We start from the raw sequence: 18,827 nt of genomic DNA on the forward strand, positions 1-18,827 counted from the left end.
CTGCCTGCAGCTCATGTGCTCTTTCCAGTCTACCAAGCTGCCCTGTCACCCACCACTTGGATTTCACCTCTCTGGCTAGTGTCTCTCGTGTTAACAGTTGATGTTCCAAGACTAGAACCCAACTTCTCCTATGCCTAACTCTGCACTCTTTCAGTAACATGCCACAGCTTTAAATAAGATGCTAACTCAATAAATGGTACTGGAATACTGGCATGACCATATGCAAAAAAAGAACCTTGTGCCATATACATAAATTAACTCAAAAATGGATCAAAGACCTGATTGTAAAATCTTTTTTTTTTTTTTTGTCTTTTTGTGACCGGCTGCACCGCGGGCGCACCGGCCATCCTTATATAGGATCCGAACCCACGGCGGGAGCACTGCTGCGCTCCCAGCGCCGCACTCTCCCAAGTGCGCCACGGGGTCGGCCCCTGATTGTAAAATCTTAAACTACAAAACTTCTAATAGAAATTATAGGAGAAATGTTTGTTCTCTTGGATTATGCAAAGATTTCTTAGATAAGGCACCAAAATATCAATCCATAAAAGAAAAATATTGATAAACTGGACTACAGCAAAATTTCTGCTCTTCAAAAGACTCTGTCAAGATAATGAAAAGACAAATTATTGATTGAGGAAAAATATTTATAAAACACATCCAATAAAAAACATATATACAGAATAAAGAATTATCAAAACTCAATAATAGGAAAACATCCAACTTTTAAAATAGGTAAAAGGTTTGAACAAATAGATCACTAAATAAGATATACATGTGGCGAATATACACATAAAAATACATCATTAGTCATTAAGTTAATGTAAATTAAAACCACAAAGCAGTATCCCTACACACCTATTAGAATGTTTAAAAACAAAAACAAGAAAAAAATCTGACAAAATCAAGTGCTGGCAAGGACGTGGGGTAACTGGAACTTGCATTCACTGTTGGTGGGAATTCAAAACGGTACAGTTAGTCTGGAAAACGGTATGGCCATTTTTGATCAAATTAAACATATATTTACCATACAACCCAGCAACCCCATTCCTACGTATTTATCCAAGTGAAATGAAAACTTACATTCATGCAACAACCTGTCTGTGAATGTTTACAGTGGCTTTATTGATAACCACCAAAAACTGGAAAAGAACCAAAACAGAGAATGGATAAAGAAACCATGGGACAGCCACTTAAAGGATACTATTTGTCCACAAAAAGAAACCAACCAACGAGATTTTGTTTTTTTATGTGTGTAAAAATAATGCAGTTGAATATCAAATATATCACACTGAGTGAAAGAAGCCAGAATCAAATGGCTATTTGGTTTGATCTATGTGACAGTCTGGAAAAGGTGAAAGTATAGTGACAGAAAGCAGACCAGGGGTGAGAAGGGGCTGGGAATAGGGGCAGGGGTGACTACAAAGCAGGAGGAGGAAATTTGGGGGTGTGGTGGTGACAGAACTGTTCTGCATCTTGACTGCAGTGGTGGTCACAGACTGTATGCATTTGTCACAATTCATAGAACTATTTACGAAATAGGGCGAATTTTACTGAATGCAAATTATACTCCAATTTTTTAAAAAATAAGATAGGGAGGGTATATCTGTTATTCATAGAATTATAGAAACAGCACAGTGGAGTGGTTAAGGCTAGACTCTTGAAAGTCACAGTAACCTCATCTGCAAATTGGGAACAAGAAGGTGACAAGCCTTGTCACCTTCACAAGGCTGTAGAATCAAGTGAGATGAAGCACATAAGGAACTCAGCAGAGACACCGTAAGTGTCCCCAAAACTTAGCATGTATTCTAGACCATAATACCCTCTGAAGAAGAGTCCCCTTATTCTACGACACTTCTTGAACACTACCGTGTGCTGTGTGTTGGGCTAGGTACAGTGCTTGGTACACAAGAAAACACACTCTCTGTGTCCCATCAGCAGCCGTCACTCAATCTGTGCCCTGACACCAAAAACCAGTAAGTAGAAGAGAATGTACAAGCACTGGAGAGGTTGTGAGATGGCATTCATGTCACCACCAATTGTAGAGACCCTCTTCTTACCCGGGAGGTGGACTTGTGGACAAAACAGAGGTGCATGTAGGAGCCTGGAGGCACAGCCTGGGGACAAGACAGTGTCTAAGAGTCACATCCTGTGATGTGGGGAACAGCTTACTCCAGACAAACACAATAGCTACATTGTTCATGTCCCAGCCAACTTCATGCCCATTGTGCCATGCGCAGAAGCCTCTCCCAGTACTGCAGGGCAACACTGAGATGGGATCGTGTGGTTATGAAGTCAATAAGCTCCTTTCCTCACTTTTTCATGAACGCCAGCCAGGACCGCATTCACTATGCAAAAACGCATTCTTCTGGTGTGTGAAGAAATGAGACATAGGTAACATGCAGGGACATCACGCTTTGATTATTTAAAACTCATCCAAATGGGAAAACACACACACACACACACACACACACACTTCTACAATTCCCTGCCAAATCTTTCTAATCTTCCTGAAGATAACATAATTCGGTTATGATAAAAACTTTAGAAACAGGAAACACGTTAGGCTTAGATTGCTCAAACTTGAAATATAAAACAATCCCGACACGGTTGGGCTCATGATCCCACCACGATGCAGTTCTGCTTACAATTAATTTAGCAAATTAGAGAAACACAGCAGAAAAAAAAAAAAAAAAACTTGGTTTACTAACGACCTTTAAGTAACTGCTCACATTTCAAATAGACTCGTTTCCATAAAAACTTCTTCTTGGGCAGAGAACTCTCATTTCCTTGGAATGTAGCTTTAACGCTCACATTTCCTTATTTCTGTGTCAGACAATGGCTGTTTCTTCCTTTGCTTCAATGCTGCTCCCCTCCCGGTTTTCACAGTTTTGCAGGCATAGCTTACTTAATACTCAGCACGTGCAGGGATTGAGCCAGTTCCCACATAGCACAGCTCGTGTCATTTCTCTGTAGAAGGCTGGGCTACTCCAGGGCTCCCTAACTCACATAACTTATATCATATAAGGCAGTTCTCAGAAGGGGCCAGCAAAGAGGATTTCTGCAAAGAAGCTGAAATAATTACCAAAGACAATAACTAATATTGCTTTATTTCTACAGAAGAAAAGAAGAGGAGGTCGACTTACAAGTGTGGCATCAGGGAATAAGAAGTTTATTAGGGCATCCTCCCTTCCAGAACCACTTACCAAACCGTTTCCAGAATGGACACGTTGTCAGAGTAACTCCACCCAACGCTCTCTCCGTAGAAGGCCCGGTTAGAGAAGCCCCCAGGAGAATCCGATCAATGTATAGCCTCACATTTTCATTTGTCTTCAAAGACTTGATTCTTACCTATGCCCTTGAAAAACAAACTGCAGACTTCCAATTAAGATATTTTAAGTTCGGACCTGGAAGTGCTCCCCTGGACTCCAAACCCATAGTAAAATATTTTAAAAAAAAGAAACCAAAAATATCTTTGCCAATTCAAAAACAAGATAAGTGTCTCTCTGGACCAAAAATAGAATAGAAATGCAAAGCAATTGCACAGCTGGAGCTCTGGGGCCTCAGGTCTGAAAGCAGCCAGTAGCGGGCGCAAGGTAAGTTGCAGTGGGTCACAGAATAAAAATGCTTCATATAAAGAAGGTGAACAGAGTTAACCTTAAAGTTTAAAGCCAGGGGATGGGGTGGGCCCCATTGCTTGTAAAGAGGGGCCAGAGAAACAGGGCTGATGACCCGTTCCCTTGGGCTAAATAATTACAGGAAGCTGTGGGCCTGAAGAAGCTAGAAAGATGAATAGCACCGTTGCTTTTTGCACTTTCCATCCAGGTACAGAGGCAACTTGCCCACCGTCTAGGTAACCAGATCTGCACTAGCCTCTGCATCACTGGGGCTGAGGAACCTGGGGGAGGCAAAACAACCAGACACAGGAAAAGAGAACCAAAGGAGGAAAAGGAACAAGACTAAGAAGGTGTCCACTGAAAACAAGACTACCATGCACAAGTCCAAAACACTTAGTGAAATGCAGCAGTAAGGAAGACAACCAACAAAAGTCAATCAGAACATGATTTCCCTCCAGTAAAATAAACTTCATGGAACTAAGATTTAAAGGAAGCATGATTAGGAAGCGCAAATAAATGTAGCGGCACGCATTAGAAGTAAATAAGACGTTATATAGGACAAACGGGCAGAAATAAAACAAACTGGGAGATATGGAAAAAAGTGAACTTGAAACCGTGGAAATAAACAAACAGTCTTTGAATCAACCCAGTAGCACAAAGCATCCCTAGCACCTGACATTAGGGAGCTTTAATTTTAGAAATACAAAAAAAATGCAGAAGCTGAAAGGGGGTCATTACCTCTGGGGAGCAGGACTTGGGCAGGAGAGGAAGAGGGTCCTGGGGTTTTCGGCTGTGTTATAGCACTTTGACTCTTCAAACTACACACACGTATCACTTTAATAAAAATTAAAATGATACCAAATGTGAAAGCCTGTTTGCAAGCAATAACGCCCATGAAGGAATGCCTGAAGGATACGCAGTCTTCACTTTCCTCTGTAGAGTCCAAACTGTATTCTTGGAAAGAAGCAAACCACCAGAGAGATGTGATCTTAGATTACACCATTTTTCACCCTTCTTGTTACTTCTTTCATTGAATTGTAATTTGCGATTGTGTCATTCGGCCACAATGAGGAATATCAGAGAACCAGCATCGCAGTCATTGTGGAAGTCTGATAGGAAAGCTGGGGACTGCCTCTGGCCTCGGTGCAGGGAAAAACCGGGCTACGGCTGAAGAACACAGGTGTGATCCCTCTTATGGCTACTGTGAATTTTGAAATTAGTCTTTCAGCTTTGGCTGCTTGGAAATTTAGAGTACATTTGTGATTTCTTTGTAGCCATCATATAAAAGATCATATGGTGTCCCGCCGTGGGTTCGGATCCTATGTAGGAAAGGCCGGTGCACTCACTGGCTGAGTGCCGGTCACGAAAAAGACCAAAAAAAAAAAAAAAAAAAAAATCATTTTCCATAAAAGATCATATGTGTGCATTCTGGGCACTAACTTGCTTTCATCTTAAAGCCAGGGAACGGGGCAGGCTCCCCTGCTTGTAAAGACAGGCCAGAAAAACAGGACTAATGACCTGTTCCCTTGGGCTAAATATTTACAGGAAGCTGTGGGCCTGGAAGAAGCTAGAAGACAAATACCTTGTCACTCTTAAGCCTCAAACAAATATAAAATTTATTGCTGTCGTATTACAATTACAAACCTATACTTACACAGACACATGTGTGCATGTGTTAGTGTACGTGCATACATGTGTGTGTGTAAACTGCTTCGGTACCTTTTGGGTGGGGGAAAGGGCATAATGAAAGGAAGATGGTAATTTTGAAAAGGGAAAGAAAACACGGCAGGTTGAATCTTGGGGTCATGACTCTGGAGGACACTGAATACCCACCAAGAATTCCCGCTGAGAGTCTGAAGTTTACCCTGAACACTAAAGATGATGGTTAAAGCTTGAGAAACTCTGAGTAAAGTCATTATCTGGAAACAGTGGTATTTGAGAAAGTGTAAGACAGAGCACAGGACAGATGAAAGGAAAGAAATTGAGGGCCAGGTGAACAATTATGGATATTTCAATCATCTAGGGGTGAAGCAATAAGGCTTTGAGTATACATTGATAGACAGGGTGTTTAAAAGAATAATTACACATAACAGGCCTTAGGGAAAAAAAATGACGAGTAAATATAGATTTTTCTTTCCCCCAACAAAGCATGTGACAGCCAAGGAAGCACACTATGTACTATTCGCAAACTTATGGAAACGATCGATTCCACTTGGTCTGTCCTGCTTCCATTGCCTTGAATTCTGACCTGCGAAAGTCATGAGAGACCCCAAACCATTCCAAAACCTCCCTTAGAAAGTGAGTTTTATTTCTTCTAGAAATTAAGCTGCTGCTGATTACAAATAACAACATTACACATGCAAATTATACCCACTATTAAAAGGGTCCCTGCCTTCCTGAAACATGATACAGCCAAGCCTAGTACTATGCAGATGTAGGTATGTAATAAATACTGCTTGTTGCAGAAACCTGGTGAGATGAATTTCTAGGTTCCAAGAAAAGCAGAAAAATATGCTTGAAAACTTTAAATATAGGAACTGAAGTAAAATTAATTTTGACAAAACTAATTTTGAATTTATGGTCTTCTGGGGAATGCACTCAGCTGAATTTACCTTTCTATTATTTTTTCCAGGCAAATCAACAGTACAGAGATTTCAGAAGGGATGTTTATATCATTAAATGGAACAAAATTCTCAAATAATTGGAAATTTGAAAATATAAGTGATGAATTAATTGCAAACCAAGTTTATATTCTCATCTAAGTACATACTTTACTTTCACTAGGAAACATTTCATAGAAACATAGGATAATAGAGCTGCAAGGGGCTTTACGACTATCTAGTCTCTCATCCCCTTATACTGCAGATGATGAAAAAAATCCAGAGAGGTTGAATGATTTTCCCAAGACCACTCAGCCTGCTAGGTACAGAATGGAGTAGTATCCATTAGAGCAATCGAATACTTTTTGGTCACACCATTTGGCCTATCTCTAATACAGTATTTGTGATGATTAATGTTACATGTCAACTTGATTGGGCCACAGGGTGCCCAGATCTTTGGTCAAACATTATTCTGACTGTGTCTGTGAGGGTATTTCTGGATGATGTTAACATCTGAATCCATAGACTGAGTAAAGGAGATTGCTTGCCCTGATGTGAGTGGCCCTCAGCTAATCAGATAACAGCATGAACAGAACGAAAAGGCTGACCCTCCCTCTAGTCAAGGGAACTCCTCCTGACTTACTGGTTGGGCTGGGACACTGGTATTTCCTGCCTTTAGATTCAAACTGAAGCATCAACACTTCATGGATCTTGAGCCTTCCAACTTTTGAACTGGAACTTACACCTCTGATTCTCCTGGTTCTCAGCTCTTCACACTGGGACTGTAACTACACCATCAGCTCTCCTGGGTCTTCAACTTGCCAAATGCATATCTTGGGACTTCTCAACCTCCATAATCACGTGAGCTAATTTCTTATGATAAATTTCTCTTTCTCTATATATATCTTTATATTTATATATGTTCACATATATATATGTGTGTATCCTTTTGGTTCTGTTTCTTTGGAGAACTCTAATACAATATTCAACTTTTAGCTCAAAAGAGTAAAGAAAACGGTCTTGATAGGTATGGTAGACTCTACGGACTGACTACCCAAAAGCCACTCACGTCACTCTTCTCCCTCGTCTTCCTCTTGTGTAAAGGCTGAGAAGGTAAAATACAGGTTCCTAGCCTGTTTTGCAGCCAAGGCTGGTCGTACCACACAGTTCTGAAGAATAAAATGTAGGCGGATATTCCTAGGAGGACTCCCCTTTGCTCTTTGACTCTTATTACTCCTCCCTTTTTCCTGTCTTGAGCTTGGAAGCACTGACTGGGAGGGGAGGACAGCAGGCATCTTGGGACCATGAGAACAAAAGCCACATGCTAGGGATGGCTAAAGAGGAAGACAGGAGGATTTCAGATCTATGGTGACATCTATGAGTAGGTACTCTCAGCTGGGATTACTTCTCCAGAATTCTTAAGACAAATATACCCACCCACTAAAGCCAGTTTAGTTGGGTTACCTGGTACTCGTAGCCAAACCCTTTCCTAATATGCTATCGTAGCCCAAATTTCAACTGTTACAATAAGACAAAAGTGAAAGTGACCTCAATTATAATAAAATATAATCAGGGCCAAGCCCGTGGCGCACTCGGTAGAGTGCTGTGCTGGGAGCGCGGCGACGCTCCCGCCGCGGGTTCGGATCCTATATAGGAATGACCAGTGCACTCACTGGCTGAGTGCCGGTCACGAAAAAAAACAAACAAAAAATAAAATAAAATAAAATAAAATAATAAAATATAATCACTCATTCATTTAAGAATTTTTTGAAGGTCCACCATACTCATGGCACCTAAGAAGAACTAAATCCTAGAGCCTTCCAATTTCCCTCCAAGGATGCAGGTGGAAAGATAGCTTGCTGCCATTCCAGAGTACAGTCTGGGGAGAATCTCAAGGGATCCCTGGGATTCCTGGCTAAAGGTTAACACTAAAGAGAAGTGAATCTCAGGAAGGTATTAGCAGTGGATCCAACTTTTCTCACTTAATTCACTTATTTCTAAAAGTTCTTTTTAATGCAAAACTAATCATGTTTACTGACTCCTGCAGCGTTAGAATGAGCTCAAGGTCCTTTCTCATGCAGTGAGTGCAACTACCTCTGTCCACTGATGTTGGCAGCAGCAGTCATGGGTAGTCGTGGTATTGCAGAAGGGACACTAGATTTAGTAAAAAGATCTGAGTGTGAGACTTGGTTCTGCACTTTTTTCTTCATCCTATCCCAGACACATAGCTCTAAACCTTTCTGTGTTCTGTTTCCTAACTTATTTCTAATTATTGTGAGCAAATGAGATAGGGACTAAAAAGAATTCTAACAATGTGAACACTCTACAGAATACCTACGGATAACGTGATTGTGTGCAAACTCAAAGTAAACAGGTTCGACAGGAGGACAATGTGTGAGAAATATCAGAAAAGAGAAAAGTTCACTCATTGCCTTTAAGGCACTGATGTTGGCTCTTCTCCCTTTTTCAGAGAGCAAAAGTTGCTAGGGAAGTGATTTCCATCTGATAAAGTGTTGCAGTAGAAAGATCACCGAGATACTGCCTGGGAGGCATGCCAATCTGGTTCCATACGACATACCTTGTCTTGGGTTTGGCATCGGACGCAGTCACACTCAAAGCAGTACTGGTCCCTCAGCTGCTTCCTGCGCTCCTTGCTGGTCATCAGCACATCCAGGTAGCAGATGGTGAGCTGTGGAGGCCGGAGAGAAGAGCATTCACCTGGCTGTTGTGCTCATTTTCTTTAATTAACTGTTATTAGTATTGCTAATTATTAGCGTGAAACTTGCTTTATTACACACCTAAAAGTGTGAGACAGAAAAGTACCACTTGTAGTCTCTCTACCCAAATAATCACATGTAAGATTTTAATGTGTTTCTTTCGATCATTGATATGTAATAAGCACATGTGTATCATATATATATATTGAAGAATTGGGCTCATGACCTCTACACGCACCTTTGTACCTGACCTTTTTTTTTTTTTTTTTCCACCACACAGTAAAATATCAAGAGCTGTCGCATGTTCGGTAATATTAAGGTTTGGTAATAAATTCTACAACCATGAGCAATCAGAGAAGCCAAATGAATCCTGGCAATCAAATGGGTGGCAGATGAAGCAGCCAGATTGCTCTTAAATTCTAACCAACTCCCGAGCTGCTTCATGAAGTTTAGGTCCATCCAAATTGGGTATCTCTGAAATTAGGGGGTAGTTCTTCTACTTGTAACTAGGTAAAAGGAAACGTGGCATAATTTCCATATAAGGGAGAGTTAAATGTCAGAGTGCAATCCCTGCTGCATGCTCCCAAACCGCTTGCCTTGCAAATACAAATCACTGCCTTGAATGGTGAAAGGTCACAGGTGAGAGAACAGACTTAAAGGTCTCTCTGGGTTTCTCTTCATCCCAAAGAGTCCACTTTACGTCATAGGTCCTTAGGCAACGTCATGATGGTTAAACCTGTTGCATTTGACTAGATCTCCTACGCACCGGAAGTCTGATTCAAAGCATACCAAACAGAACTCTTGATTTTCGCCCAACCTGCTCCATCTCAGTTGGAGCCTCCCCACTCTCAGCTGGTAGGAACTCATTTCTGTGTTATCCAAGCTGAAACCTTGGAGTCGCCCTTGACTTCACGCTTTCCTTTACACCCGCCATCCAATCCACCAGGCGATTCTGTGGGCTCCACCTTAAAAATATACTCCTGGTCAGAGCCACCATCCCCTCTTGCCTGTAAAATGTGAATAGTCTCGTGACTGGTCTCCTTGCTTCTTTCCTGAGGCTCCCTGCACTTCAACCTCCGTCAAAGTGGTTTGCTTAAAATGCAGTTCAGATCAGGTCATTCTTGTATTCAAAACACTGCAAAAGATCCCCTTTTGCCCGGGGAAAGGCCAAGTCCTTGTGATGAGCTCCCACAGTGCAACTCAAAGCGTGGTCCCTGGGCCAGCACCCGTCCACGACATGGGTTACTAGTCCGTGACGACGTGAGCAAAGAGATGCAAAGTCAACACTTACACGAATTTGGTAAGAGTAATTTTATGTGACTCTAAACCATAAAACGTTAGGCTATTACTCTGTTTCTTAGATTTCATTTTTCTAATAATTAATTTTCATTCAATTTTATAAAAATATTGGTCTGCAATAGATTAGGGGGAGAAATGGTCCTTCCTCACAGGGCGTCAGAGGAGCAGTGGCGTCACATACCTGACCCCGTTCCCTCTTGAATTCGTTTCCCCTTCCCCCCGCCGCTCACTGCTCCAGCCAGCCCGGCCTCGTGGCTGTCCCCACACACACACACTCCCACCGCGGGGACTGTGCACTGGCTCTCCCAGATCTCCTATGGCTACCTCCCTTGTCTCCTTTGAGTTTCAATCGAATCTCACTTTCTCACTGAGGACCACACTGTTAAAAACAACACCTGATGCCCACAGATCTGGGGTGCCAGCACTGTGGCTTCTCTCTCCCTTCTCTAGTTTTTCTTTTTCTGTAACACTGATCAGTTTGTACCATGCTGTATAACTGACTGCTTTATTTGCTTTTAAATGCAGCAAGTGATTGTGGGAGCGTGTAGGGTACGGGAAGAGGGGCATATTGTAGGAGAGGAAGGCAGCAGGATTATCCACGGAAGGAGGTCACAAAAACTCCCCAGAGCGAAAAACTTCATGCGGTTTTCCTTGCACTTAAAAGAAAGCATGCCATGTCTACAAAGCATGATCTTACTTGTTTAAAAGTGTGGAGGGCACAGGAGGCCATCTTCTCTGACAGAAAAGAGCTTCAGGAAGGCCTCGCTGCAGCTGTAAGGGTGCAGTGTGGGGGTGGGGAGGCCTGGCCCCCCAGATCTGTCCAATCCACCATGGCCAGCCCAGGGTGAAAGAAGCCAAAGCCTGACCTGGCTGGCTCTCAACAGATTTTTTTCATGTATTAAGCAACCATAACACGCTGCTTTACACACAGAAACAAGAGTACCTGCCCTTAAGAAATGCAGACAGTGATGTTATTGAGTATCTCCTATGTGCTAGGCCCCTGGTGAGGCAGCATGGGACAGTGAACACCAGCAAAGGTCTTGGATTCAGGTAATGCTGGGATCTGTACCCAGATTTCTTGATTCAAGCCTGATATTCTGTTTATGTGACAGCTGCTCCTGGTACTCCTGGTGGGGGGCAGGTGGAAAGGCCAGCTTCTTAAGAAGCTGCTGCAATGTGTCATCAAACCTGAAGCACTCAAGCCCATGCTACACAACATTCTGTAGCAACTGGGCGCCTTAAGTTGAGACCACAGCCACTTTTTAATTCCCTAAGTCTTTCTTTGCGTCATAATCTGAAGCTAGGGCTGCCTCTGTGGTGCAAATGTCCATCATATCAGGCAGCTTCCTCTCACTTCTGGAGAACAATATGTCCCCCCTTATCTACAGGGGATATGTTCCAAGACCATCCTTGAATGCCTGAAACCGCAGATAGTACCAAACCCTATATATACTATGTTTTTTCCTATACATACATATCTATGATAAACTTATAAATTAGGCACACTAAGAGATTAACAATAACTAAAAATAAAATAGAACAATTATAATAATATACTGAAATAAAAGTTATGTGAATGGGTCTCTCTCTGTGTGTCTCTGTCAAACTATCTTAATATTTTCAGACTGCGGTTGACCGCAGGTAGCCGAACCCACAGAGAACAAATCTGTGGAAAGCGGAACCATGGTCAAGAGAGGAGCACCGTAAATTCATCCTACGTTACCAGGCTCTCTTCTCTGGGAACCAGTTTCCTCATATGCGGTGAGATGGTAGGATGACGTGGGGTCTATGCTCTCTCTTAATTCATAACTCAGCCCAGTGGCTCTTAGTCATCAGCCCCCACTATCAGATCAGGTCAATTTCCAATCGTTATTGGGTGATTACCATGTGCCCATTGTGAAGCCACCGACTCCAGGGCCTGCCACACCGGAGAAATAAGCTTGACTAACCCAAGACTGTATCACAAGGGCCAAAGCTCACGAGAGATTGTGCCAGGCAGTCACCAGCCAACAGGAGACCTAGTTATTTCATCTAATCCCAGTAAATAGACTCTTACGGCCTCCCTTGGGATCCTGTAACTGCCTGTCACCATTACCTGGACTATGCAGTGGCTTTCTAACTGGCCTCCCTGCTGCCTGCAGTCTACCTTTCATCTTCTCAAAACTGCTTTGAGACGGATCTCTCTCAAACTCCCATGTGACCATGCCTTTCTCTAAATGAAGACCTTTGATGGTTTCTCACTGCCTGAGGAATAAAGGAGCACAGGGCTCTCCCCAGATGATTTTCTATGTGCCTTTCTAGTCTCCACATCTCTCCCTGCAGCCTGCAGCCTGTCACGATTATGTACATTGCACAGCTCTGAAATGCCGCACACCAACAGCAACACGTGTCTGGGCATCGCTGCCTCCGCTGGCCAGTGCCCTTTCCTGCACACACGGCTTCGAGCTTGGCTCAGATACACCTCTTCTCATGAGGACTGTTCCCTCAGAGAGAGGGATCAATTTTCGCCTTCATGCCTCTTTCATGCCACTGAAATTTGCAAAATACATTGTATCAAAGCCAAGGGACTCAATGGCAAAAACATTCATTATTCATGTTTTTGGGAGAAACACAGCCATACTACTAACTAGTAATGACAGCTACATCATTTTATCAGACAAAGATAAAAACCTTTATTAAAGACTCACGGACTAACCAGTTTTAATGGAGTATCTGCTCAGTAAACATAGAGCTCATTTAGCGGGGACATATACATGAAACTTGGCTATTGATTGCTTGATGCTTTAATGGCATAGAGCAAAATCACATTAAAATATTAATGCCACCGGCCATAGCTTTGCTATTTTAGTGGTGCTGTTATGGAAAATGCAGTAAATCATTTCCAACATTAGAGTAATATTGTGAAAGAGATTTTCTGCATCTTGAATATGCTGCTTACATCAAAATCTCAAGGCAAAATGAACCCCTTTTCTATGAAACCATCTTTTCATTATCTACCACTGAGTGGATAATAAAACCAAATTAAAATTAGACCTTATTTTCATTTCTGGAATTACATTGTCACAGTTACAAATTTTTCTAATGGCTCCGAACTGAAAAGAGACTGAAAAATCTCACTTCTTTTTTAAGTCAAACCTTAGTGCCATTCCTGTCTCTTTGTTTCACAAATTCTGTTAATTTTAGCTTCTGAAAATTATATTCTTCAGATCACCCACGACAAGCCACTGCGTAACCTCCCCTGACTCAAGCCACCACTGTCACCTCTTATCTGGATTACTACATCACGCTGACCCTCATCCTCTCAACCTTGCCCACACAGAAAATCTGGTCATGTAGTTCCTTGGCTTAAACCCGTCAATGACGTCCCATTGCCTGTCTCTCTCCCTTCCACAGATATTTACTGAGCATCTCCTGTATATCAGACACTGTTATGGAACCTTCAGATGTACCAATTTCCATAATAAGGCCCTGCTGGAAAAATAGAGTAGTTTGGTCAGGGCCCTCACCTTGGGTCCTGTTGGGTGTGGTTCAGCATCCTTTGTAAGCAAATTGTGTGTGCGTGTGGAGTTAGTGCACATGTGCACCAATGTATCTTTTTAGTTTTGTTGCTATTCTTGTGTTCTTGAGAGAGAGAGGGGAGAGGAGAGAGAGGAGAGAGAGAAGGAGAGAGAGAGAAAAAGAGAAAGAGAGAGAAAGAGGAGTTTTAGTGAAGCAGGCGGGTGGGCTCCAAGGACCTTTTGGCCGGTTGCCTAGCCCATAGACCTGTGTGAGGGGTCTGGAGACCCTGCCAGGAATGTGTGGGGTCTGGAGACCCAGCCTGGCATATGAAGAGTTTGTGACCCAGTCTGTGAATGGGCTTGAGGGGTCTGGGAGTTCCAGACCCAGCCCTGGCTCAATAGTCGGCCCAGTTGGTGCAGGATTACCAGCAGGTAAAAGAGCCCGACAACTAGCATGGTCACCTAGCTTTGCGATTGGCATCACGAACAAGATTAAGAGCTAGACAATTGGTGCTGTGAGGATTCCAGGCCTTAGCAGGAGCACTACAACACTGTAGGCAGGATTAGCAGACCGCCACAACTGGCATAGTCTGTGACAGGATTCTGAGCAGGTACAGGAGCCGAAATTCCTTCGAGGAAGGAGGAAATGTGGCTGTCCTTGAGCATGTGGTGCCCGGCGGCCACTTTCCTGCTGACTGGAGCCTGGCTGCTGCTCACTATGCTGCAAACTGATCGAGATTTCTGCGGCAGAAAGCAGAGTCGTTGGAAGCACGGATAAATGTCCTGGAGGATGATGTGCAGTGACTGGCCACTGCTGCCTGTCACACCAGGGAAGATGACCAACCCAGTGGTGAGTTGGGGAAAACCGTGCATCTCCAGGAATGACCTGTTGTGAATGAGAAATGGAGACAGTAAAGCAGCAGAAACAGGAAGAGGCCCTGGTGGCTGCAACTATGAGACCTAGGGGTGGATGGTATAATGTGCTCTAGAGACTATGTAGTAAATGCATGTTGCAGTTGTCTGAAGGCAAAAGGCTCAGAGGGTGCCACATAAACCCGATGGCTGGCCGGGTGCTGTAAAACCCAAGAAAAGAGTGCCACACGTAGATGGGCAGATGACCCGAAGACTGGTGCCCCTGCAGAGTTTCAAGTATGTTTTCACCTGGTGAAAAGGTGGAAAAGTTAGTCGCCGCTACGTGCCTGTCTCTAAGGCAGCGGTTACAGGAGGGCCGCAGATGTGCACAGGGACAGGGCAGCCACTCCTTGATGGACTGGGCGAATGCAGCTGTTTGAACTGTGGGCGAACACTGCTGAACTGCCCGAGACTGAGTGAGTAGCCGGTGTAAGCTAAACTGATTGAAGTAATTCAAAAGCCAGAATCTAAAAGTGGAGAGCAGGAGAAAAATGCAAGGTTGAAGCAGATAAACTGTTTGCTAAAGACATTATCTTGGAGGTAAGGCAGCCAGATGCTAAGAGCCAAGACCATGGGGAAAATGTCCTAAAGGCATTTGAGAAGTCTGGATGGGTGCCCCACCCATCACAGGCCCTGGGAGCATTTGAGAAGTTTGAGGGAGCGCCCCTCCCATCCTAGGAGAACTGAGTTTGTCCTGGATGGCAGACCTGAGGTGTCATTGCCCTCAGCAAACTGCTCCCTGCACCCCAGCTGCTCTGGCTGGAGCAATCCTGCCTCAGCACCTCCGAAGGAAAAAAGCCGAAAACCTTGGTGGCGTTCACATTGTGTTAAGTCTGCAGGCCAGCAGTATGTGAGAGCAGTGGAGGCCTGGCAGTCTCCACCTAGATTTCAGAAGATGAATGGAAAAGCCGGGGAATTCAGGCAGAGACCTGTTGCAGGGGTGGAGCCACTGCAGAGGTCATCTACAGAGCAATGTGGAGCAGAAAAGTGGGGTCAGAGCTCCCACAGAGAACCCCCACTGAGGAAATGTCTAGTGGAGCCAGGATAGCGGGACTGCCACCAGGAGCCCAGAACCGTGGGGCTGCTGGCAGTGTGCAGCGCCTCCCTGGAAAAGCCGCAGGCACCAGGCAGCTCAATGGGCTGCACTTGGCGGAGCTGTAGGAGTGAAGTTACCCAACGCTTTAGGGGTCCAGGTGCCCCAGTGTGCTTAACATTAGCCCTGTTTGGATTTTGGATTTGTTTGGGGACTGTTTTCCTTTCTTTTCCTCCCTTCTGGAAAGGGAATGTGTACCCAATGTCTGTCCCACTGTATCTTGGAAGTAGATAAACTTGTTTTTGACTCTTTATAGGTTCACAGCTGGAAGGACTTTTGTTTTTGGTCTCAGAGGAGGCTTTGGACTTTAGACTTTTGAGTTGGTACTGCAGCAAGCTAAAGACTTTCGGGACTGGGATGGAATGTGTAATCTGTGAGTGTAAGGGTCATTTATCCTCAGGAAGGGAACATCGGGGAAGGTCCTGAATGCATAGATTGTAGGGCAAGGACGCTGAAGGGGTGGATTGTTGGGAAAATAGAATAGTTTGGTCAGGGCCCTCACCTCGGGTCCTGTTGGGTATGGTTCAGCATCCTTTGTAAGCAAATTGTGTGTGTGTGTGGAGTTAGTGGGCATGTGTGCCAATGTATCTTTTTAGTTTTGTCTCTATTCTTGTGTTCTTGAGAGAGAGAGAGAGAGAGAGAGGAGAGAGAAGGGGAGAGGGAGGGAGGGGGAGAGGGAAAGAGAGAGAGAGAGAGTGTTTAGTGAAGCAGGCAGGCCGGCGTCTGCCCTGTGTGGCCACGCTTTCCAACCTATGGCTCCAAGGACCTGTTTGCTGGTTACCTAGTTCACAGACCTGTGTGAAGGGGTCTGGTGACCAAGCCTGGCATGTGTGGGGTCTGGGGACGCAGCCTGGCGTATGCAGGCTTTGTGACCCAGTCTGTGAATGGGCTTGAGGGGTCTGTGAGCTCCAGCCCTGGCTCAACAGGCCCCCCGAAAGGTCTGTCAGTCTGGTCCCTGTGCACTCCCCTCACCTGCTGGTCACATCTGAATTCTTCATCTGTTGACGTGAACTGCTTCTTGTTCGAATTTGCCAGTCTGACTCTGGCCTCTGTGTCTAACAACTACAAGTTCTTTTAACCAGGAATTCCCACGAGGGTGGCCTGGACCGTCCAGCTTTCTTCCCTGATCCCTGTTCTATAAGACTGTCAGACCATCAAATGTATCTCATAGCTTAGCTCAGTTCTGCAGGAACAGCCATCAACAACCCAGAATGTGAGCCACGACCTAAACATCATCACAAACACATCTCTGTAGCAGGTGGATGGATGAGGAGATAAAAAACCAAGCAGCATTACAACGAACATCCTTCAATAGCAAAGTGTCATAAGTGGTGCCGATTTGAAGGGAAACAGCCCAAAGGCGGTTCAAAAGATGTCTTTGCATGGAGGAAAAAAAAAGGGTAAGAAAGCTCCATGGCAAGCCCTGTTATTGTGGAGCCCTCTGCCATCTTACGGCTCTCCTTGTGTGAGGTTTGAAATGTTCCCATCTTAAACTAGTGATGGGTTGGCTTTCAAGTTCCATTCTTCCCAGGAGCCATGGGACACACCTGAGGACTGCCAGAAATTTAAATGGCTCTAAGATTCTATTCTACCTCTTGTTTTTTCATTAGGAAGCCTCATTCATTTACTCAACAAATACAGACTGAGGATCTTCTGTTACAGGCACTGTCCAGTCTTCCTTCGTAGAACTTATATTTCAAGTAGCCCATATTACAACGGGGGGTACCCTAATGAAAAATAAAGCCAAAATGCACAGTCGATGCTATGAAATGACCAAAATGTCTAAATTTAATCCCTTAATCAATTTAAATAGTGAATACTTACGTAATACATAGGAATTACCCCTCTTAATGACTCAAAATGTCTTTTCTTGTGGTTCTCTCTCTCTCTCCTAACTCTGCCCATGGGGTAAATTTTAAATGGACAGGATGTATTTGAGCTGTTGGGGGTGGTTACAGGCATTAACTGAGCAGGGACTAGGGACCAGTAGGGACTAACCTCCTCCAGTGATGCAATAGACTCACCCAATGAAAAACTATTCCAAAGAGAACGCCAGTAGTGTCCCCACTGAGAAACACTGCTGATCTTTCTAGCATGCTTAATGTAATAGAGTCAGTCCAACAAAGAGTTATAGAAGTAAGTTAGACACAATTGCCTGTCCTCGTGAAGTTCATGGTTGGACAGAGACGTCACCAAAAGGGCCAGAGTAAGTGCCAAGGATATGTTAATAACTGCTATAAGGGAGATCTCAGAGAATGATCTTCCTTTCAGGTGGCAAATCAGGAAAAGCTCTATAGAGGAGGTGGGTTTAGAAAGGGCCTTGAAAGGAGCATGATGTCGAGCCAGGTGGAAACAGTGGGCAGAAAGGAAGGGCAGCTGAGAAGACGCCTTGATAAGTACAGGAGGGGAAAACACCCCAGTCTGCGGGGCCTGACACTGAGCAGAAATGTTTTTTATTCAGCAAGGGGAAGGATTTGCCTGTTACTGCAGAGGGGGAAAGTGAAAGACATTAAAAAAGAAAAGGAAAATAAGCACCAAAAGACAAGGTGTTTTTTTCAACTAAATGAAAACCAGCCAAGGAGAATTGGCAACCATTCCTAGAAAACAAGAGATAAGAAAATGTCTCTGGAAAACAGTATAGAGGTTTCTCAAACCACAGACAGAGCTACCATAGGATCCAGCAATCCCTCTACTGGGTGTATATCCAAAGGAATGGAAATCATCATGTCAAAGGGACACCTGCACTCCCATGTTCATTTCAGCTCTATCTATCTACAACAGCCAATATATGGAACCAACCCAGGTTGGTCTGTCGAGAGATGACTGGATAAAGAAAATGTGGTATATATACACAATGGAATACTACTTGGCCATAAAAAAGAATGAAGTTCTGCCATTTTGCAGCCACATGAATGAGTCTGAAGAAAATTATGTTATGCGAAATAAGCCAGACACTGAAACAGAAATACTGCATGTTCTCACTCATAACTGGCTGCTAGGAGGGGAGAGAGGGTGGGAGGGCAGGTGGGAGGAAAGGAAGGGAAGGAAGGAAGGAAGGAAAGACCACAACAATATGTTGAACTTTCAGAAGGAGA

The 18,827-nt window shown here is 43.9% G+C and overlaps 1 protein-coding gene across 2 annotated transcripts in view; it reads right to left on the reverse strand.

The window, feature by feature from the left end:
* SMYD3 (SET and MYND domain containing 3) overlaps window positions 1-18,827 on the reverse strand; it is a 663,795-nt gene that overhangs the window by 135,645 nt on the left and 509,323 nt on the right. For both annotated transcript variants that reach the window (XM_063082741.1, XM_063082740.1), the window contains one exon: window positions 8,793-8,903. In XM_063082741.1, coding sequence (XP_062938811.1) covers window positions 8,793-8,903 — 111 coding nt within the window. The remainder of the gene's footprint in view (window positions 1-8,792; window positions 8,904-18,827) is intronic.

The sequence above is a fragment of the Cynocephalus volans genome, chromosome 18, assembly GCF_027409185.1.
Source record: "Cynocephalus volans isolate mCynVol1 chromosome 18, mCynVol1.pri, whole genome shotgun sequence".
NCBI lineage: Eukaryota > Metazoa > Chordata > Mammalia > Dermoptera > Cynocephalidae > Cynocephalus > Cynocephalus volans.